Genomic DNA, 23661 nt, shown 5'->3' with positions numbered 1-23661 from the left:
GACATTATTTCACTCTAATCTTATAGTGTTAAGAGAAAGAAGTAAAACCGATGTTTATATTTTTGTCTTTTTTTCAAAATATAAAAGGAAACATTAAAAGTAACCCCAAACACTCCCAAGTTGCAGATGCAGAATATGATGCTTTATCAAGTTTTAGATTTATGATTTTATTTTTTTTTTTATGGCATAACTGAAGCCCTGTCATCAACTGGTTTCTAATCACTGCAGAAGTACAGTAATTGCTAATGCTATTTTATGCAATATTTCTAAAAAATGTTTTGCACAAAACAGGGACAAAGATAAAATATCACTGATGGACAAAACTGCATAATGTATAAATTCAGACCTCGCCTCAAACAATAGTACAAGAAGGCTTATTTCCCAATTCTAACAGGTTTCCCAATTCCAACAGATTTTTTCTTTTTTTTTTTTTTTCTTTTTTATTATTTCTTTGGTTTGGAAGCAAACATCATCAGTTTTAGAATTAGAGTCATGGGTAACTTTTCCATTAGTGATTACTGTCTGGATGAGTCTGATCCTTCAGGACATTTTTTTATCATTTGATCATTTCTGATCAAAATGTCAGAAAATCAGAACAGCTATTCATTCGGCTTTAAATCCAGACTGAAAACAGAACAAGAAAAAGTCATTTTAAAGACATCATTAAGAAAAATAAGACTTTGATTCTACCGGCTGTTTACTCTTACTCCATGTCTTGGAAACAGCAAGAGTTGAAAAAAGCAGCTTGAACAAGCTGCCTTTTCAAAGCAGCTTCTTCAAGAGGAAAAAGCTTAGCTTTAGCAGTCTTACTCAGAAAAAGCCCTAAAAGAAAATCATTCTGGCCTGACTGACTGCAGGGGAAAGCTACAAAGTTTTCTCAGTATGATAATAAGGAATATCTGTTGGTTCGCTCTTCAGTTTTAACTCCGAGTTGACATGTATATGTTGAATGTTAACAAATGAAATCTTGGGAGAACATTCTCACAGAGCAGATGACTTGTTAGACTTTCCATATTTTTTGTCTCTTGATAAGCAAAGGAAACTAAATCCTGAAAAAAAAAAAAAAAAAAAAAAAAAAAAAAAAAATTAAATGCAACTTTTTAATTGGTTTAGGGTGTAATTTCTTATTCCTAATACTGTTATTTTATGTGTAGCATGTTTTTAGTTTTGAAGGATAGTGACCTATTATATGTTTATCTCATTATAAGAATTTTAAGGTGTAAGTGATTGAAAGTGAAGGTAGACAAAGGCAAGTAAATACTCTTGAAATTAAGCCTGATTCCTTACTGTTCTCTTCCATTTTTTTCTTCCTGTAAGTTTAAATCCATGAAATTATAGTAGTATAAAGCAAAAGGAACACATGGCTTTCTTGGCTTAGGCTCTGCTCTTAGTCACTATTATGTAAATGAAAAGTAGATGTGTCTGCAGTTGAAAGAGAGGGTGACAAGTCAGGATGTGATTATGGACATACACAACTATTATTCATTTAAGTTTTATTGTGTTTGACAGATAAAATGGTGCATATAGACAAGCTATAAAAAAAAAAAAAGAAAGGATAATTTGTGTGGTATTTGTATTGAACAATTCCGTTTAAATGTGTCTTACATTCAAGTTGGATGTACTTCAGTAACAAACCAGTTTCTAAGTAATAATACAATCAGTCATTAATTGCTAAAAGGAAGTGCCTCAGGGAAATTACTCTTACCTATGCAAAGGCTTGGTTCCAGGCTTTTTTAAGCCACTCTAAATTTAAATAACACCTAGATGATAAGACTTTATATTTGTTTAAATATTCCAAAATCCTTTGTTTTGGGGCCTTATAATAATTAATATTTTCCTGATGTGCTCAGCATAGCATAGGAATGGGCTCACATATCAGTCCTTACTTTGCTTGAAATTTTTGTTGACTCAGAGAAAAGCTGACTTGAGTCATGGGTAGAAACAGTCTTTTTTACACCATGCATAAAAGAAGACAAATGCCATCTCTCATTAAATAAAAACACTAGATAATGTTCAGCTGACACATTGCTGCTATGCATATACATATCGCTGTTGCTGGATGAAGCAGAGGAGTTGCTGAATTAATGTAACAAGCATGGGAAGCTTCTCATCATGACAGTAGTCTTACCACTGAGGTTTCCAATTTCAAATTCTTCCCTTCCTATTTTTCTTTAATACATGTTTTATTTTTTTGCTTAAATTTTATTTTTGCTAAAGTCTTTATTTGTGATTCCACCACACCTTCCAAGCCAGGCAAATCTCCAGTTAAGCCATGAATTCTTGCACATTCTTTGAGCAATCATATTTCTTACCCAATTACTTGCAAGATCAGTCTTTGAAATAAACCCACTGATACTGCAGTTCTAAAAACATACCTAATATTTCTTTAAGACAAAATACTCCCAGAATTATGTTTCCTTTAATAGCATATTTCATCAAGTTTGATGTTTACATCTTTTATTGTGACCCATGTCTTGAAATGTTGTGCAGACTTTCTGAATGTAAGTTGAATCAATTCTGGACTCTGAATTACCAAATAAGCAGAAATCTTATTTAAGCTATTGTACTTTTAATGCTGTAAGAAGCAGGTGTTAGAGCTAAGAATTGTCTCCAGATTTATCTCAGTATTTATGGGGGATTATTTTATTTTTTCTCTTTCCCAACTTGGTTATGTATATGTATTTTGCATATAATTCCCTAAAAGACACTTTATAACACTGACTACGTGAACTGCCTTAACCTAACAATAAATTCAGGGCTTAGCTATATAGTTACTTTATTGTAACTGATGAAGGCTAACTGGGCCTAAACATGATATGTGATTTTATAGTATTTGTATTTTTTTTTTTTTTAATAGTCATGAAATTAAAAAAAAAAAAAATCCTTACCCAAGTCAGATTTTCCCAACCCCACTTGTTTGAAAAATTAAATGCTATTGATTTTATTTTGAATAGTGCCACTCTGAAATGTTGCAACATTCTTTTGTTCTAACTTCTTTTTGATTTTCTCCAGAGATCAAAAATAGCAGTGTATGAAAAGATGTGGACCTACATGAAATCAGCAGAGCCATCAGTGTTCACTAGGACTACTGCAGAGGGCGTAGCTCGTGTCCGCAAATCCAAGGGCAAGTTTGCCTTCCTGCTGGAGTCTACCATGAATGAATACATTGAGCAACGAAAGCCTTGTGACACCATGAAAGTGGGAGGAAATCTGGATTCGAAAGGATATGGCGTAGCCACACCGAAGGGTTCTCCATTAAGGTGGGTGGAATAGTATAACAATATAAAATGTGTTGTTATAGTATTCCACCTTCCCTGATGTCCCTGATATAGCTCTTTTTGTTTTGTGTGTGAACATGGTATGTTATTTTTCTTTTCTTCCATTTCATATTTTGTTGATCAACAAAGGTAACAGTTTCTAATTGCAATATGGATTTAGCAGCTATAGTTGGCATATCTTTCGAGGCCATATAAAAACCAAACTGGTTGAACACTAGCTACTTGAAGTCAGCCTCAATAGAATTAACATCACCTATTCTATTTCATCAGCTTTTTCACCAAATTCAACCCTTTATAGCAGTATTATGCATACATTATCCACATCAGTATCTGCCTACATGTTATGTTTCGTTTATTGATCTTGGCTGCTAATTTCTGAATAAGAAGTTGCTTGTAATATCTTTTTTTTTTTCAAATATCATCACTTAAAGGCAATCATTCCTTCATTAAAGTAGCTTCATTAAAGTACTTTTACTAAAGCACCTTCTTATTTAGGAAAAAAAAAAAAAAAAAGTTTATGTTTTTAGCATTATGCATTTCAGTACTGCCTTCAAACTTACCAGTATTTTTGTTTTCTTGGTATCAGACACACTCAGTCAAGTAGGAAAGTTTTTGATTACCAGAGAGAACATCATCATTTGGTTTTCATTCAATTTTTGAGTGAAACAGAGGCATAGGCACTAGTTCTGTGTTAAAATTGGCAATATTTACCATTGTGGTGTCTTCTGAGGCAAACAGAGTTGTCTTTTTCCTATGGTAGACTTGCCAATTTTATTCAAACCATAAGAACAACTCGAAAAGTAGGGGGCTGTGGTCCATGGTGTCTTACAGCGGTAGGGTGGATGTGAGCTGGGGAGAGGAAATGGATCACGGAGCAACCAGTACTCCACTGCACAGATTTCACCCATGTTCTCACAAATAAGGGTTGAAACGGGTTTATATCAGGTTTGGTTAGCTGGCAAGATAAAAATACACAGGAATAATAGGTCCAAGACATCTAAACAAGCATTTACGTTTAGAAGGAGGAGGGCCTAGTAAGACAGTTTAATAATAACAAAATAAATAAAAGAAAATCCATTACTGTTAAGATCAAGTATGAAATCCTGGTTCCAGCCCAGCTGAAGACAAAGATCCCATATGTTTCAGTGAGGCTACAGTATGGTCTAAGTTGGGATCAGCAACTAACATGAAGCCAATGGGATTAACATTTTTTATGTTTACTTTTTCACCTCCTACCTTCAAATATGTTTCAAAAAGGGAGAATCTTACCCAACCTGAAAATCGGACCAAATCTTCTTTCAAGCTGTCTCGACTGGCTGTCAATATCCATGCCTTTCCCAAGCCTTTCTTTCACATGTGCTAAACTGCTTGTTCTCCTGCTGCACCCCATTCCCTCTCCAGCCCCAGTGACAAACCTCAAGCAACACGTCAGTGCTGCTCACCCATTAAAAAACATTAAGAAACAAACTTAATGTTCTGGACAAAAAGAAAGAGTAAGCAACACCTCACGTTCCTACCACCTCATCCATGTACATCAATAGACACTAGTGCTGAGTGAAGAGGGGAAAAGTTTCCTACCCATGTGCTTTTGAAGGGAAAAGATTCAGCTCTAATTTTCAACTGCATGCTTCAGTATTTTCTGAACTGTTTGAAACTGTACAGTGTGCTGTTTTTTCTATGTTGACTGCATCTCACATGGTGGTGTGACTGCTACTGGTCAGATGACTTACGTAACTGCTGCCTGCACAGATAATTGCAGATATTGAACATGCAGTTTGAAATTCATGAAGGGCAGACTAGCTAAGATCATTACATAAATTAGTCAAAAGATATAATTTGCTGTGGGAGTTGTAAATTTTATGTTTTATTTAATAATCATAATTTCCTATTTGAGTTATGTGTAAACCACAGATTACTTGATGTAGTTCACAAATAATTACAAGTAACATATAAATGTTAAACATTCACACTCTATTCCTGGGCTGTTCAGGACTAGGGGAAAATATAATTTTTTTCAAATGAATTATTCATAGCAAATTATTTACTAAGCTCTTTGAATACCTATTTCACTTGAGGTATTCTGTTCTTAATCTTCCTCCTACCTATAATGAATATAAATCAGGAGTTTCTTCACTGAAAATACAGTAACAGCTGCATAAAATTAATGTGAGTGTATGGAGAATCAAACTGTATGTTTTCACACATGTCGCACAGACAGAAAGTGGGGGAAACATTGTCAGTTTTTTTTCCTTTAGCACAGGACTGGTGATGGTTCCCTGCCATCACATCACTGTTCCCATGTTCATTACAGAGCACACACCCATCACTTCGCTCATGCAGATGAAATCCACCTGTCAGAGTGATCCAGGGACGGTTCTCTCTGTTGCTCATGACCCTACACATGAGCGCAATAGTGGATTTTAATTTGAAACTCTTCCTTACTGGGTTCCATGCCACACTCGTGCAGTGTTCAACCAGTAGCTATTGGCTAATTTGATTTGTTCTCAGTGCTGGTGGAGTAGTAGGATTCATGCATATCACTGGATGGAAGAGAATGGGAAATGCCTGATGTGTGTTTCTTTTATGCTCACTGGGCAATACCATTCTACACATCAGGTGTGTCTCCTTCCTTCCCTCCCTTTCAGTGATATCCATTTCTAGATAACTTGATAAAAGGTTAACATTTAAAGATGAATGTGTGGTTGAGGGTGAAGACTCTGGTCACAACCAAAATTGAATTTCTCTCATAGCACTACCCAGCTGTCCCTACTGTTTCCTCTTCCCACCACGGTAGGTATCTGTCCAAAACTACTGTGTAGTAATCAGCGTGAAATAATGAGTTTTTTCCTTCAAAGGTGGTGTATTGAAAGGTGATTAACAGAATGCCACTTCTCTGCTTAGCAAGACCTGTCTTTGTAAATGTGGTGTCACTGGAAGACGGCCTCATGGCCATTGTGGACCACCCCTGGCTTGTCTGCCTTGCCACTTGCAGCTATCTGTGTTTCTAGAGGGCAGTACCTGCAGATCTTGTACTATGCAAATCCTGCGCCTTGCATGCCTGTGCATTTCTGTTTTGGATATGTAGACATCATAGACAAGTCCGAATAGTGATGAACACAAAAGTTCTTCACTCTTAAGAGGTAATGAAAAAGGAATTAGGGGCAATGTTGTCTTAAAGGTACACTAAATGTTTTTTCTACTTTATTGTACATTGAAGCTGTTTGATGCAAAGATGTCAGGTTAAGCTAACACATCGGGAGTTGTCATTGTTGCCATGACTGCTTTAACTGAGGGCATTGTGCTGGCCTGGCCTGCAGCCCACCATGTACAGTGTGAATGAGTGAAAGCTGGTTGGATTATCAGTGTCAGGTGAGACACTTTGAGTCCTACTAGGTTAGAGTGGCATAATTAAAAACTGTCACGTGGATAAATGTGTTGATGCATTTTAGAGATTGGTGATGGTCCTTCACCAACCTGATGAAATCCGGAGCAGCACTACGTTCCTGCTTTTGCAATTACAGAGAGTGATTATAGAAATGAATCTAGGATTCTATATTTCATTATTCAAGTCTTTATTCTTTTAATGTAGCAAAGGAATAATTCCATGTTGACTTTAGATGGAATTGTTCATGTTCTAGCAAGGAAGGAGAAAAAGGCCACAAAGAGATAACCTGTGACATGAGCTGACTCTTTACACCAGGTAAAGTGCCAGTTCTTCCTCCACTGAAGCAGGTGATGTGGATCCAATTTTCTGTTTGTTCTAGCAACTGGTGTGAAGTGCAGAAGTGCAATGTGAGTAAAGCTGTGGACTTCAGTTTCTATCCCTCACAAGGAAGGAGCTCCCTGGAGAGAGCTTGGAGTGCAAAAAGGCATCCTCAGGGTGCTCTGTCAATATATTATGCAGTTGCCTATTTGATACAATTGTGCAGTACTTGAAAGAGCTTTAAGAGAAGGCTCTGTGGTGGAGACCTTTTACTTGAAGAAGCCTGTGAGTTTATGTGAATAAGGTAAAAAAGATCTGTTGTGATGGAGGTATCTGTGGGCTTTACAACCTACTGTCTTTATCTCAGTGACTTTAGCTAGTCCTATTTTTTTTCAGGTAAATCTCTAAAATTGCAGTTCTAAGTTTCCATGTAATACTAAACCTGACAGTGTTTTCCTTTGCTTTTCATGTATATATCCAGTCTGGTCCCTTGGTTAGAAATGTGCATTTCAAGGAAAACTTTGATAATGCATGCACATTAATACAAAATACTGATAGACTTTGAATAGGATGGGATATTCCTTATTCTTTGTTTTGGACATTTTTCATTGACATGAAACAATCAGGAAAATAAGAATAAATCTGATAGTACACTTTTTATCAAATTCTGACCTTGATGTTTTCAGAGACTGGAGTATAAGGATCTTATTGTAGAAAGATTTCCCAGATCATCATTCACTGTCAAAGATTGTTAATTTGTTAAATTGTTAATACGCTATGACGAGATAGAGCCCAGTTCTCTTTCACTAGAGTTTTTCAAAGGTTTTGTACTGTGGAATCCATGAATCTTGACAAAACATAGTTTTCGCAGGAGTGGAGCTTCTGTGTGCTAGTTGTTTTGTAAGCAAATGCTTACTGTATGACCACTTTTTGATGTGCCTTATATTGTTCAAAGGACTTCATAAATTTATTTTTTAACTTATATTACACTTGGGTCACTGATGTCAGGTCTGTGCCCTGCATGAATTGGGATAGTTCTGTCAATTCAGAGAGGAAAACAGGTATTTCTTCTTCTCGCTAGCTGTCCATCCAGCTGGCAACACTTGTGTCCAAACACCTCCCCAGATCATACTGGAGACATATGCCTGTTACAGTGAGGAAAGATACAGAGGAAGCATGTTCAGTTCTTTTTCACACGTTTCTCTTATTCTGCCAGAATGCCTAGTCTTGCCCATAAGCAGTGCCACCATAATAGAGGCAGTTGTTTCAGAAGACAACTGAATGAGCTAAAAACTGGTGTTGTTTGTTGTTTGTTTTTTTAGATGTAGAGAAGATATAGAGACAACTGGTGAACAATGGAGACTTGACAAAAAAATGTGTCAGGGGCATTGGAGAAAACAGGAATCCCTTCATAGTTACAAGGCAATCTGTTGGTATTTACAAGAACAGGATTTTACTCAGGTGTTCAACTTACTGAGATTTTAAAAAGTTATTTTTTTCTGTGATGCAAAATGATTTGAAGACTAGAATGTGATTTGTAAAATCTTATGCATATTGCAAATATGATCCCATTTTAACTGATGGCATAGATCATACTGTATGACTTCACAGAATATTCTTCCCCTTACTTAAGGCATAACAAGGCATGAAATAACACCCTGCTACCCATATACAGTGTCAGAGCTTATAGCATGTTTGTTTGTTTGTTTCTCAACTTTTCTGAAGGATTTTCTCAAGTCCTTCAGAGCTTATTGGGTTTTCTGTCAACTAAAAATAACATTTACTAGGTAGGAAGGCAGAGAGTGTGCCACTGTTTAGAAAGGAATGTAAAAGTCAGGGGTCAAAAGAAGATCAGTGAATATAAATTCTGGCAATGAATGTTAGCAAGTTGTTCCTTCAGCTGAGTCCAGGAGGCATACTTAGTTTCTGTTACCTGGATCATCTCTGATTATATATGGTTGGAGACGGAATGTCTGTTTTAAAGGTAAAAATAAAAGCCTTGAGAACAAAAATCAGAATCCCAGCTTGCTCTGTTCCCTTGTGATGCTTCATGTATTAATTTTCTCATTTTTAATTAAGGTAAGGGTCTCCTCAATAAGGAAAGAGTCCAATAAAAAAGACGAAAAATTTATAAATGCACTAGACATTTGGCTAATGAGCTCTACTGCAGGATGTACAAGCAAATATATTTAAGCAAAATCTTCTATTTGGGAGATTTTTGTTCCATCTTGCATATTTTAACAAATCGAGACAAAGTAGAAAGGTAGAAACGATCTTGACTTAAGTCACCAAATTGCAAAGAAGAGCACTGTTATTGAGAGTTTCTGATATTTGTATCTCTAGAAGAAAATATCTCATTAGTGTCCATGATGCTGCCCTCAGTGCACTTTCTCTGTTCTCTGTGGGGTGGGAAGGGAAATAGGGGAAAAAAAAAAAAAAAAAAAGAAAAGAAAAGAAAAGAAAAAAAAAAAAGTATTTATCTTTGAATTACTTCAGAGAGACATCCCTGACCTACCTGGCTCCACAGAGCCTATTTCTGCATTGCCACTTCCAGGAAGTTTTCACCCTCAGACTTCAGGGGGTATTCATAATTGAACAAAGCTCTCTGGTCTAGAGCAGAGATCAAAGGTCACAGGAATTAGTTCTGTTGCCCTTTCTGTTTTCCCATACTAACAATGATGATACAAGGCAACAGCAGGTGAAGCTCTTCCAAGAAACTCAGTTCCCAGTTTGGTTGCACAAAATCACATTATATTACCTTTGCTCATGTCATCCTGTTTCTTATGCCAGGGAAGATCCATAGGAGCTCAATAAGACCAGTTGTGAAACAAGCCTTATGAGCAGGACAGAGAGAGTTGGAGATATTGCAGTGATAAGTACAAAGTTGCAGGCTATGGAAACAACAATGAAAAATACTAGAAAATACAATAAAATACTAGAAAATACAATAAAAATTACTGGAAAAAGTAATTTTTATCTAAACATTGCAATGGCAATATGTATTCTTAAATTTGCAGTAGATCTCAGTACAAGAGGTTAAACTAGCATTCCATTTTTCTTCTTCAGCAAAATGAGGTCTTCATTTTTTTTCCTTTGTTTTCCTTTTTTACAAGATATTTTTACAGGAGTTTTGTCCTTCCGATATTTAGTGATTCCTAAAGGTGAAATTTCTGTGCTGCCTTATAGAAGTTTTGTTGGGGCCAGTCTGTGATACTCAGGACCATAACAAGTTTTATAGCAGGCTCATTTTCTACAATCAAAAAGAAATCAAGGCATTGAAAAAAGAAAAAAAAAAAATCTTCCTTTGTTTGTCTGCTCCAGGATTATTTGAATGCAAACAGAATAGGATCTTCATGATATCAAATCTGACCAAATGAAAATCTGTCAGGTTATTCACTTCTGTGTCAGGAAAAAAAGGGGCATTATATATTTAAACATAATCAATGAACTTCCCTAAAACTGTGAGTGAAGACCAAAATCTCTCAAAAATACTGATACCGTTACTGTACATGTCTTACTGACTTTCTGGAAATTTTCCAGGGCTTGATAAGAATTAATCCCCAGAGTAAGCCAGTGGGATACAAAAGGGTTATCATTGTTTCCAATCTGCAGATGCTTGGAGGAAAAAAATCTGTTTCTTGGCACTTCAGAAATAAATTTCTCCTGCCCTTTTCCCTGCCATTTCCTCTGTCCCTTGTAAAGTAGCTCAGCAGAGGGCAAGATGCAGCCTATTATATTTTAACAATGCAGCTCATTATTATTTCTGTCTTTTCTTTTTATTACAACTCTCTGGCTATTTAGGTGTCAATTCCCAGAAAACTGCCAGGCTTCAGAATATGTATTCATTAAGGGCACAAGCCAGATATGCTTTGAAGTTGATGGTACAATTCCCACCAGGTAAAAGGCCTATCCCACTAAGATAATAATTGTCCAGGTAAATTGTAGGTAGGTTAAAGCAAGGGAGCAGGGCACTGAATGGCATCTCAGCAGCTCGTAACAATAACTCTCTGTGGAACTGACATTTGAGAAACAAATAGTACCTTCAAAACAGTTTGCAATTAATCTGTGTGGTAGTTGCAAAACTGCCCACTTCCAATTGGCGGTAAGTACCAGATGGACTCCCAAGAGACACAAAATGACCATTTAGTCTTCTATATGCAGCCTTGGCTCTTGTGAGAAATCCAAAAAGAGGCTAAATAAATAAATAAATAAATAAATAAATAAATAAATAAATAAATAAAGGTTTGTTTTCTTTTTCATGGAGTTTCTTTGAGCTGAGAACAGTATTTTAGACTGGCACACTGAGAGACAGAGTAAGCATTATGGAGGAAGTGAACATCCCAAAAGGCAAGGTAAAAAGACATTCCCAATGAAGAAAGTGCAGAACAAACTTCAGCTCTAAAATGCAGTTGTTTCCCCACATCAATAAGATGTTCCCAAGGTGCTCAGGTTCCAGATAAAAATGACCATATATGTATCTCACAAACCAACACAAGTTTAAAAGACTACATGATAGAACAAATACTTATGGCTGATCAGTAGTCATTTCTCTGAACTGGTCTAACTTGTTTGTGGTACAGAGTCAAAACTTACACTCTTTTTCTCAGTTAGCTGTCTCTAGTCATCCTTTGTGCAAGTCTGTGTGCATTTTTACAGCTAGAAGCCTTACTTCTATCTTCTGCCTTCATTTCTCTGCTACCTTTTCTTTCTTTCTTTCTCTCTTTCTTTCTCTCTCTCTTTCTTTCTCTCTCTCTCTTTCTTTCTTTCTTTCTTTCTCTCTTCATTCTTTTATTCTTTAGTTTCTTCCTTCATTCCCTTCTTTCTTCATTCCTTTCTTTTTTCATTCCTTTCTTTCTTCATTCCTTTTTTTTTTTTTTTTTTTTCATATAGCCAGAAATAGCATCTGTGCAGGAAAATCCATCTTCCTTGCATCTTTCATTATGAGCAGCAAGGATGAGCAGGGTCTGCAGGTGAGAGCATCCCCAACACCTGGCAGCCCATCTGTTACCTCCAGGATAGGCTTGCTGTGTACATAATTACACATTAGGCTCATTTTGATCTATTGCTTATATGGTTCAATCTAGTGAAGACAAGATTTGCAACCATGTGTGCCTTAAGAGAGGCTTTTACATTTAGAGTGAGACTTTGGCTTCCTTGGTATGGATGCAGGCAACTGATTTTGCACACAGAAGTGTGGAAATTCTTTAAATAACATTTTAGGCTGTGTCATGTGTGTGATTCGCTGTTAGCGTTAGGTTGGAGGTTGGACTCGATGACCTTGAGGTCTCTTCCAACCTAGAAAATTCTGTGATTCTGTGATTCAGATCAATTTTGGATCTTAAAATGGAGTCTACAGAAAACTCATTGGATGTGGTTGGTAATCTGGAAGGTATTTCCTACAATACATCTCGTTTTCATGTGGGTAAGTGAAAACACCCACATTTCAGGTGCCAAAATGCAAACGCTACCAGGCAATTACCCAGGTTCTTACATTTTCAACAAAAAATTTTGGATTTGTGCTGCTTTTTCACAAATGTGTTTTACTGGTTGCAGCACAAAACAGTAAGAATGAGGATGTAGGTTGATGCTCATTTCCTTATTAGTTGTTGATGCTCATTTCTTTATCAGTTTTAATTAAAAGATGATGTCTTTCTGTGGATAAAGCTCAGGGACCAGCCTACATTCAGATGTGCTGTGCTAAGATCCAGATCCTCAGGTTTCAATCAGTGTTATCTTACTATTTTAATTGTATTCTAATATTACCTGCTAATAAGGTTTGTTGTTGTTTCTTTTTTATTTTTTTTTTCCCTCCTTTAAATCTACATGAGCACATGACAATTAGTCCTAATTGTGCAGAGTTTAAATACTGTGAACACAGGCTGTGAAGGTGTAGTTGAAAGCAAACAGAAAATCATCACAGTTTCTTGAGGACTTCAGAATTTTTCCTATTACAGTTAAATAAACAGACTGCTACTTTTGGCATCTCTTTTAGACATGGGCAATTATCCAGGGTAGTTTCCAATTAGTGTGTTTTTAGTTCATCCAATTTGTAGACCACAAGAGAAGATATTATGGCATCAAATGAAATAATTGCAAACATTCAGACCACGTCTAGAATACCACATCCTTTTTTGGCTTCCTAATTCACGAACAACCGTAAATTGAAGCAATTTCAGCAGAAGCTCATCAAGATGGTCAGAAGCTGGAGCACCTGCTCTGTGAGAAGCTAGGGGAGCTGGGCTTGTTCAGCCTGGAGCAGAGACCACTTTGTGGAGGATCTGATGGCAGCCTCCAGCGCCTCTGGGGAGGTCACTGAGCAGATGGATCTGGGCTCTTTGTGGTAGTGTAGGTCAGGAAGATAAAAGACATTGGACATAAACTGAAACAGAAGAGGATCAGAAGGAGAAACTTTTTTACCCATGAGGACAGTCAGGCAGTGACACTGCTTACCCAGAGAGGATTTGCACGGTTCCATCCTCAGAGGTTTTCAGGCCACAGCTGGACGAAGCAATGGGCAGCCTCGTCTGACCTTAGGAAGATATCTCCTGAGCTCTCTTCCAACCTGTGCTATCTTGTGATCCTTCTGTGACAATTACAGGTTGGACACCTCCAGTATCACATTTAATCTCCTGGAACTCCAGGATTATTCAGAAAGTGGCAGGAGCTTATAGAGGGGGTTGTGTAAATTTCCTTCTTAGTAAAAGTCCCCAGCTTGTACAAAAGTTGCTCCTAACCACCAGCCTTCAGTTATGATTTATGTGAATTGAAAGTCAGGTAGATCTCATTTATATCCCAGACTCATGCTGGAAATGCAAAATAGAGTAAGGGTATGTGAACTCAATGAAGTAAGTGGCAGTGCTGAGTATCTCTTCTTTCCCAAGGCACAGGGAGCCCTTAAGTTTCTAAGTGACCCTATAGAACTGCTGAGTGGTTGGCAGCAAGCACATTTGTGGAAATCCTAACAGCAGGGCCAAAAAGTGGAAGAGCTTTTTACTTGGGGAGTTAGAGAACACGGGATGGCTGTCTCTGACTTTTGGCAGGGTAAGCAGAAAAATCAGGAATACCTCATGGGCAAAGACTGAATTGAGAGCATGTGCACAGTCTGTCTAGTCTATCTGTAGTAAGAAAGTGACTTTCACCAGGAGGCCAGAAGGCGAAATTTTTTGGGGAATCTGAGAAGACCCAAAGATTTCTGGGAGGCAGTGAAGTGTGGTTGACTGAGCGAGAGGCTGGAAGTCATGCCATACTGATGAGCATAATTATGATCCTGCCCCCATTTCCTGGGAGTCTTGGCAGAGGTCAGTTCACCTTCTGGCTTCAATTTTACCTCTGTAAATTGAGGGTAATGACAATTGCCCATCAGTCTTTCTTAGAAGAATAGTGAAGATTAATAGCATAGTGTTTACTGTGCTGTGAATATATAAAGTCCATTCCTACATGAGATGTTTGTATTCTTATCTGAAGTCCATGGAGGTGTGTGCTTCAGAATGAACCCCTCAGTAGGTTTATCAGTGTCTTTGATTAAAAAGACTGTTTTAGAGGCAAAACAACAGGCAAAAAGTAGTTTTAGCTAATGGTTTATAAACAGTGCTCTATGAACATGTTCTGTCTTCACTTTAGAAAGCAATGGCAGAAATCTCCATCACCAGTGTACCCTCTTTCCTCCTTCTTTTTTATTAAAAATACATGGCAAGTGGGCAAGTATTCAGGGTGACAATTGCAATCGCTGGATCTCCCTGTCCACTGTAAAGATCAATCAGTAATTTGGGTGCTTTGTAATCTCTATAGCCTGGCTGCTTCTGTTTGAAATGTCACAAGTTTATTACAGTATTACCTGTGAGTATGTTTAGTCTACCTGGTTATGAGTGCTGGTGCATTTGCATTTCCTGCTGTGTACATGTCTGTACCAGTGGTGGCAACATCATGCAGCTGGTTGCCAAAGGGACTGGATTGCCCTTGTGTAATAAATTCACCTGATCTTCAGCTGATGTTCAGCTGGCTTCAGGGCATTTTAATTATCAGCAGACTGGCTATTGGGCCAACCATCTTCTCCGGTTGCTGGCACTGTCTGTTTGTCTCAGCCTATCAGATCTTCCTCATTAACTTCTGAGACAATATTCAGACAGAAAGTCCTAGGAACTCTTCCAACTAATCCCCATTTTGGCTGCTGACCAAACAAGGCTTTATATGACACAACTGTAATTGCTTCATTTGTATGGTATTGATCTGCCATTAGGCAAAACACAATCCAGTACTTCACTAAGGCTCAAGTTATGCAGTATTATTTATTGCTTGCATTTCAGTTGCAGCTAGTGTTCCCACATGTCCCACATGGGGAATGGACCCCCTATGTTTCTCTCAGTCCCCACTTCTAATTAAAATAATGAACTTCAAAGTGCATTATAATTAGACTGAAGCTTAAGAAACCATCTCTTAGCAGGGATCTTTCCATGTATTTCCTTCTTTCTAATCCTTCTTTCTGAAGAACATCAGAAGGAAGTCACAAAGAAGCATGTAATGATACAGAAATCTCTCATGCCTCTTCTCAGTCTAATTTTAGATCTCATCACAGTGCCCCAGCCATGCAGATTTACAAGTTAGTGATCTGCTTCTGGCAATAGAAACAGCCGATTCCTCAGTGTTACCAATGGCTTCTGACATAGTGGCCATGTCAGGTTAATACTTTGTGGACACTGATGTCAGTGAATGAATTCCCTCAGAAGCAAACTGCAATTTGCCTTATAGCTTTCCCACATCAGGTTACTGTCCTCACAAGGAAAAAAATAGTAAACAAGCAGACTGCTTGTATTACAGCATTTTCAGTACAGTACAGTATGCCAATGGTTTTTGGCTTTGCTGTCACTTCATACTTCTTTCTTATTGAGGTGAGACTAGGGTGGCTGAAAGTCCAACTAGATGGGCAAAAGATTGGTCTTCACTGGAAATGGAAACCTAAAATAGTTTGGTTTCTAAAATAAAAATATAGAAATTCAGCTGAATCCGGCTACTCTTCAAAATCCTGAGAATAGTAATAGTAATAAGCTGTTTTGTGGGTTCTTTTTTTTTTTTTTTTTTTTTTCTCAGTTGCAGCTTCTGAGAGGATTCCAAGAGGCTTTTTCTCTCACCATGGCTCTTGCCACAGATACTTACATTTCTGTCACCCTAAGCATGGTTAAATGTAAGTCATCTTGCAGGAATCCTCTTCTGAGGACATCTCAGAAATGTTAGCTAGGACAGAGGACTTCTGTCACTGTTTATGGAGCATCTTAAGCTGACAGTGAGGTAGCTTGTGAAAAGGTGTGCACAGATTCTGTCAAGCATCTTTATTTGTAGAAGTCACTCTATTCCTGTTGTGAAGAAAGCAAAGTATGCCACATGCAGGTGCAATTCTCTATTTTTTGTTAATAGCAGCTCTATTTAAAAGAAAACCTACATTAAGCAAGTAGTAAATAATTCTAAAACCTAATAATTTAATGTGACTTAGATAATGCCAGTCAATACTAGTGACACACCAGTCACTAGTGTAAAGGATTTAAAGTGCCTTAATTTCAGTATAGAGAAAACAATGATAAATAATTTGGCAGTAGGAGTAGTAATTATTGCCTATCTAAACCAAGTTACTAAAGACAACCAAATTTTATTGGCCTAAGCATTCATAAAAATTAAATATTAACATTGTAAAGCCAGCTGCCCTGGCTGTGTCCCCTCCCAGCTCCCTGAGCACCCCCAGGTACCTCGCTGGCAGGGCAGCACCAGGAGCTGAACAGCCTGTGGCTCTGTGTGAGTGTTGCTCTGCAGTAACTAAACCATCCCTGTGTTATCAGCATTATTTTCACCCTAAATTCAACACAAGGCACCATGTGACTCTCTACAAAGAAAATTAATTCTATCCCAGCCAAACTCATGACACTTACATATAATTTATTTTATTAGTGTAGTTGAAATTCTAAATGCTGTTTATATGATACAGACATGGAAATGGAGACAGCATTCCACAAGTGAAAAAGGGCTCATTTAATCATCTTTTGCTTTTCCTAGATATTGTCCTACTGAAATAAACAATATTATCTTAATTTGTTAGTTCTCCCCAGTCTACTTGTTTCCTTTGTGGTTTGTTATTGAAAAGTCCTTGGTATTTGCTTGACAATGGTTAATTTGCACATTATTTAATTGTAAAAACTCTGCTACATATCAAGGTAGACAGCAGATTACCACTTCTTAATCTTAAACATCTCTAACATCTTAAAATAATCAGTTGCTGTTGTGAAGTCTTGCTGCTTACAATGAAGGAAATTCAACTACATATCATAGGGACTAGAATAATAGGATAAGGTCACGTAAAACTAGGAGCAGTTCCTCTTATCCATCCTGCTATTCTGTGTTCATAAGTGGTAAGATGCAGCCTAGCATGAGTGAAAAGTTGCTGCAGCCTGATAGTAAAATCCTTGCAGACATTTCCAAATTTGATCCAGTATCCAAAAATGCCAGAGAAACTCAAAACAGTGTTTAGAAAGATCTTAGGTTTATTATATTACCTACACTGCTATCCAGAGAACTTAAAATTATAAAGCATGTTGAGAAATGGGGCTAGTTAGGAATCAGAAAAACTAATTTTTGCAGTGAGTCCAACAGTTTATTTTACTCTTCATGGTTTGTAAGCGCAAGTCCACTTTTCTGAAGGTCACAGTACCATTTCTTCTGAGGACAGGTGATTGCTGTCCTTGGTCTTCCCACAGATGAAAGCTGTGCAATGCTCAGTCCAAGGCACAGTGTTTCTGCTGCTGCTGGGACTCGTGGAATGGAGTGAAAAATTAGAAGCTGCTGAAACAGCTGCCACCCACTTTGTGCTGGATGGTTTTGATGTACCCAAACATTCTTTTTGTCAGGTGGCCAAAGCATGCAATACTAATAGGCTGTAGAGCAGTGCACCAGTGGTATCTAGCTGATTGAGGTGGATATAAAGAAGGAACCACTTTCTAGGTTGTAAGAAACTACACCCCATTTCTATTCAATAAGTACCAAATTGCATCCAAAAAAGACACATTTTTCCTAGCCTCACCCTGGATGAAAACAGTTAGTCTGGTCATTCAGAAGGATAAACTTGTAACCTTTTACAAATACAGTTTATAGTTTATATGTGTAAAGCACATTTAAATATGCTGGCCAGCATCAGTAGTAATGAATAATGTTTTTGATCCTGCTGAAAACAAGCCATCGATTAAAAAAAAAAAAAAAAAAAAAAAGAAAAAAGATCATTTGTGCAGACAGTAAACTGAATCGTTTGGCTTTTTCTTTCAGATGGAGAAGCATAGTGTCTGGATGGCATATGGCTGGGTAATGTAACATAATTCACTTAGCCCTGCACTAATGCAGTCCAGGTAGGGCAGGAGATGTGGTAGAGCTCCGTTGCTGTGGCCCCCACCACAAATCAGTGCTTCCTGGCACTGTCCCACATCCTGTGCCCCGGGCACAAACCCCCTACCTGTTCTTGCCAAAGCTACCATTTTCTCTCAGCTGGGTGCCCCTAAATTTAGGAATTACTGGAGAGGCATGTGAAACAGCATCCAAACCCTACTGCAACAAGGTCATGAGTGGAGAACTGCTTCACATATGGCGTGAAAAGTCAAAAAGCTTTGTGCTGGCCATGCCAGAGGTGAGTGTTACCCTGTCTGAAGGAGTTAGGTATTTTGGGGGCATGTATTTAAAAATGTTTGCTTTAAACTTTTCCCATTTTAAAATATTTTAAATGTTTTCAGCACTAAAAAGTGCTTAAAGTAAAGGACTCAAACAAAGTAAAGGACTCAGGATTCCCAAAATTTCAAAGGTGAGAGAGAGTTTCAATCTGTCAGCAGTGGGCTAAACCCATCCTCAAAGCAATTCCTACTGTGTGGAAACAGAGTTACACCAGTGCTAAACCACTCTTGAAAAATCCCACTCGAGCCTTTAAAACATATTTTCAGTTGCAGGTGTTGGGCTGCAGCAGCCTATTTGCATAATCCTGTTTATGCTGAATCCAGCAAGAAAAAATGCACTTTGAAAAGTGGCATTGCTCCACGAGAACAGGATTAGGTAGTTGTTAGCCAAAATTAAAATAGCTCAGAGTTGAGAGAAGCTAGTGTTTCTGCTTCTGCTAAAGACTGTCTGCTGAACCAATATGAAGAATTACCCCAGGGACAATTTTATGTGTTTTTTATTTACAGAAAAGCTTTGTATAAAACTGAGAAACAAGCTGAGTTGCCTTCCCAGGTCAACTGCTGTTGTTTTTACCCAAGTAAAATACATATTTAATTGTTTGTGCCAAGAAGCGTTTGCATATTGTAATTGGAGTATCTTGCTGCAAAACAGCTTTCAATTTATATAAATATTTTAAACTACAGTAATCAGACTTCTAGCTGGTGTAAATTGTCAGAACTTCTTTGAATTCAAAGTAGCTATAGCAATTTTTAGCAGCAGTTGGTCTCCCATTAATTGGAACTCCTGCTGATCCTCAAGGTGTCAGAGTTTGGCTCATATTTGTTTACAAAGCTCAGTTCAAGTAACTGAGCTGCATACTTAGGATATACATAGAAACTGTAAATACTCAGTGCCCCTGGAAATTAACCATCTTATTTGGATGGCTAAATGAGGAGGGAAGTGATTATTTTAATTAGCCACAGTCAGAAAGTATTTGAACTTTGCTTTAAATTTCTGATCTCTAAACAAAGAATAACAAAAGAATAACTCTTATTTATTCTTAGTGTTTGTAGAATATTTGTAGATATTCTGGAAGAGGTGATCTCAATGCAATTTAACAGGGGATTTTTAAATAACACATATAAGTGATAGCTTCTTATTAAAAAAAAAAAAAAAAAAAAAAAAAAACATGCAAGGGACACAGCCTACCCATGGGTTTTCTGCAAGAGCTAGCTTCCTACAGGTCAATTAGTTTTGAGAGAAGGAATTGAAAAGACACCCTCTGTCCTGGTGGGTCCTCTGCTGGGCCTGGACGCTCACCTGAAGTGGTGGGTCGTGTCCTTTCTCTGAAAAGCAAGTACATAGCAGTGGAAGATTTTAGCAGAAAAGCCTGAGAGATCTACTGCAGTAGAGCTAATATCATCATGAAAGCTTACAACTTGAATACTAGTAGTTCTTTATTGAATATAAATGATGGGTGAGCTATCTGAGAAGGTTCCAAGGACTCTATGTTGTTTGCACTACTAGATACACATGAAAATATTTTGATATGTGCAGTGCTCTGTTTTTTTCAATTAAATAGCATTAGAGCACACAAGCTTTCATAAATCCAGTACAGAAATTATTCCCATAGATTTTTGAATGTGTTTAAAAAAACATGATTTCAAAGTTGGCCCTTTGTATTTTAAATATGGGTTGTTTTTCTTGTAAAAATGTTCTTGCAGTTAGCTCCCTTTTTTTAATATTTGCATTGCTGATCGATCCTTCAAGCCTTCTGAGTGTGGAATGATGTAAGCTTTGGCTACGTCTTGCTCATTAACAGAGTGCTTGTTTCATTCCTAATTTATTAAATACATTCAGCCAGTGCCATGAAGCTTTACACTTAATTTCTCTTGATGAATCGTCAAACACCCTTAAACTGTGCTGCATTTGTGTAGTGTTACAATCTGCCATCAGCATTTTTTCAAAACACAGTTAAAATAAATAGCTCAGATGACAGGCAGGTTTTCTTTTTTTTTTTTTTTTTTTTTTTTTTTTTTGCTTCATAAGGTTGCATTTTAATTTCTTCCCATTTAAAATGGTTTGAACAGATGATACAAACAAACCATACAAATGCATCTGCTTGTGTTTCACTAAATAGGTCTAAGCCAGATCCTCAGCTGCATCCAGGAAGCGCCCAATTGCGCGGTGAGGAGAGGCAGCTGTGGCCTCCACTTCCTGAGCCACCTGGGCTGGATGCAGATCAGATCATAAGGGAATAACTGCAGCTCACATCACTTGGCTTCACCAGCTGCCCTTTGCCATGTCCTAGGGGACCCTCCAGCCTGAGCCAGGAGTACTGAATGGCTTGGCTGTGTCGGCAGGTAGCTGCAGGGAGAGCTGCCCAAAGTGTAAGGGAGAGGATGATTTTTGTATTGCTTGAGAAGCATCATCAACTGCCAATGTGCCTCTGGTTTTGATATGGTAGACTTGGGGAAGACTTGTTCTTAGAGTGAATTTCTCCTCCAGATGCACGGCTGAACCCGTGGCTTCACTTCCCATTATATGGTACTTTATTGGTGCCTCTTTTGAGCTGGTCACTATATATAGAAGATATATATATATATATACACACACACACACATTGGGCTATATATCTATATACGTGTACGTATATATATATATATATATATATATATATAACAAATGTATATGACAAACCAGTTGGGGATTTTACTTGGATTTAAAAAAAATAAAAATAAAAATGTACTTTTCCAGTTGGTCCATACCTCGCATCTGGTACCTCTATAGTGCTATCCTTATTTAAATTTCTGCTGTTGTTTCAATTTTTCTGTACGTTTGAAGAACCTAAGGTTAAAGAGAGGTAGCATCCCTCTGCACAGTCACTTCTTAGCAGCTAAGCGATTTCTGAGGCTTTCCAATCCCTGTAGGAAGGATTTGAGAAAAGCCTTTTAGAGGGTCAGTGTCTGTGCTTCTGACTCAGTGAGCTGCAGCAGTGGCACCAGCAGTGTTGGGATGATATGACATGCAGTACAGCTGCAGTTTAAACAGAGTTGTCTGTGTGTGTGTAGAGTCTCCTTAGTGAGTCATGGCATTTTTACACTTCCTGCTTGTTAATTATTATGAACAACATCCCCAAAAGAATTCAGTGACAGAGCAGTGCCACTGTCAGTGAAGGCAAAGGCAGAATTTCTCCAGGAGTCGTCCCACTGTTCAGTGAAGTATTTTGGCATCTAAAGTGCCTGTTACATGGGATTTATGAGTCTAAGTTCAGGAAAGAGATTCAGGAAAATGTCAAACTGGTTTAAATAGCTAAGACATTTAAGTTTGCCCAGAAAAACTCTACTGGTTGCTTAAAAAATGGCTATTAAATGCTCCCAGCAGAGATCCTGCCTTTGCTGTAATGAGTACCTGGGGACCTGTCTGTGACTTTTAGCCATTTAGTATTCAAAAGTGAGTATTCTGTGACCTGGCTTCCTGGAGGAGGTTTCCTTTGCTAAATGTGCTCAGGCCAAGGCCAGCTCCTCCAAATGCCCTTCACAGTGGTGCTGACTGTGGTGTTTCCCAGCCATCCTAGAACCATTGTGCATCCAGAAATTTGGGGAGCACCTGTGTTTGAAGCTGTAGATATGTGTTCATGTCTAATCAGGCTGGGGAGAGCCTTTGCTATCTATTGCACATGTTGGTGCTCTGAGTGTCAGACTGTTGAAAACAGGCCTGACCTTACCATGAAGGATGCTTTTCTCGTGTGTGTTTCTGGTTGCTTTAGATGCTCAGTTGTGACACTGAAAGATGCACTTAAAGCAGTGCATTGGGCACCTTTTGGTACTCTCTCCCATGCTGTTCCCCTGTGGCTGTCTCAGATTTTCAGCAGCACTCCTGGTTCAGGGAGTGTAGTGATAGGACAAGGGGTAGTGGGTTTAAGCCATAGATTTAGATTAGATACAAGGAAAAATTTCCTGACTATGAGGTTGGTGTGGCACTGGCACAGGTTGCCCAAAGAAGTTGTGGATGCCCCATCCGTGGCGGTGTTCAAGGCCAGGCTGGATGGGGCTTTGAGCAACCCAGTCTGGTGGGAGGTGTCCCTGCACATGACAGGGGGGTTGGAACCAGATGGTTCCTTCCTTTAAGGTCCCTTCCAACCCATGCCAATCTGTGATATTTTTATGATTCTGTGCTGCCTGTTGTGGTCCCCAGCCTGGGCATCTGTCTCATTCCCTTGTGGTTTAGGGGACTTTGTGTGTCTGTATCAGCCCCTCTTGCATTTCAGCGTGTAATTGCTGGGTGCCATGGTGTTGTGTGTCATGGCATTTGGTCATTTGTTGAATGCCTGCCTTGCTGCTTTGTACCAACCAAAGTCCAATAGATGGGTTGTCTGTCAAATGTTATTGTGACCCAAACTCATTGAAAGGCAAAGCAAACCTCTCTGCCTTCTTTCCTGGGCTTTGGGCAAGCATGCTTCTGCCATTCTTTTGGGTGGCAGACCAGTTATCCCTATTTGGTGTCGCAGATGTTGTTTCAGAAAGGGCGTGTAGGTGCAGTCATCTGTCTGTGCAGTTTTATCTTCTGCTGACTATGAAAGGCTTATCTGCAGGTGGCACAAATATGATCTTGGAGAAAAAAAAAAAAAAAAGAAAGAAAGAAAAAAAAGTGACACTAGCATTTTGAACAGATTTAACTACTTATTTATTGGGAGATAGAAAGTGATTTTAATTGAGTGAGAATGATTTAATTCTCATCAAGTTTTCATCCTGCAAAACTGGAGGCAACTTACAAAGAACTGTGATCCATGCATTGGAATCACTGTCCATGCAGTCACATAATAGCGAAGTGAGGAATCATTGTAACACAGAGGGCTGCAGTTTTGGCTGAATTGGTGTGACGACTGCATACAAGGACTCCCTTTTCTTTTGGGTGATAGAAAATGCAGGATTATGCAATGACAGCAAGGATTAAGAGTCAAATATTAAAGCACTTGCCTACTTGCTACTGTTAAACCCTTACTCT

At 38.2% G+C, this 23661-nt stretch overlaps 1 protein-coding gene across 5 annotated transcripts in view; it reads left to right on the top strand.

Moving 5' to 3' along the window:
• The window catches only part of GRIA4 (glutamate ionotropic receptor AMPA type subunit 4), a 226733-nt gene that overhangs the window by 182253 nt on the left and 20819 nt on the right, over positions 1-23661 (top strand). For all 5 annotated transcript variants that reach the window (XM_032207899.1, XM_032207979.1, XM_032208142.1 and 2 more), the window contains exon 13: positions 3013-3260. In XM_032207899.1, the coding sequence (XP_032063790.1) occupies positions 3013-3260 (248 nt within the window). The remainder of the gene's footprint in view (positions 1-3012; positions 3261-23661) is intronic.

This window comes from Aythya fuligula, chromosome 1, assembly GCF_009819795.1.
Source record: "Aythya fuligula isolate bAytFul2 chromosome 1, bAytFul2.pri, whole genome shotgun sequence".
Lineage (NCBI taxonomy): Eukaryota > Metazoa > Chordata > Aves > Anseriformes > Anatidae > Aythya > Aythya fuligula.
The sequence above is the reverse complement of the archived record's forward strand: the minus strand, read 5'-3'. Positions and strand labels throughout refer to the sequence as shown.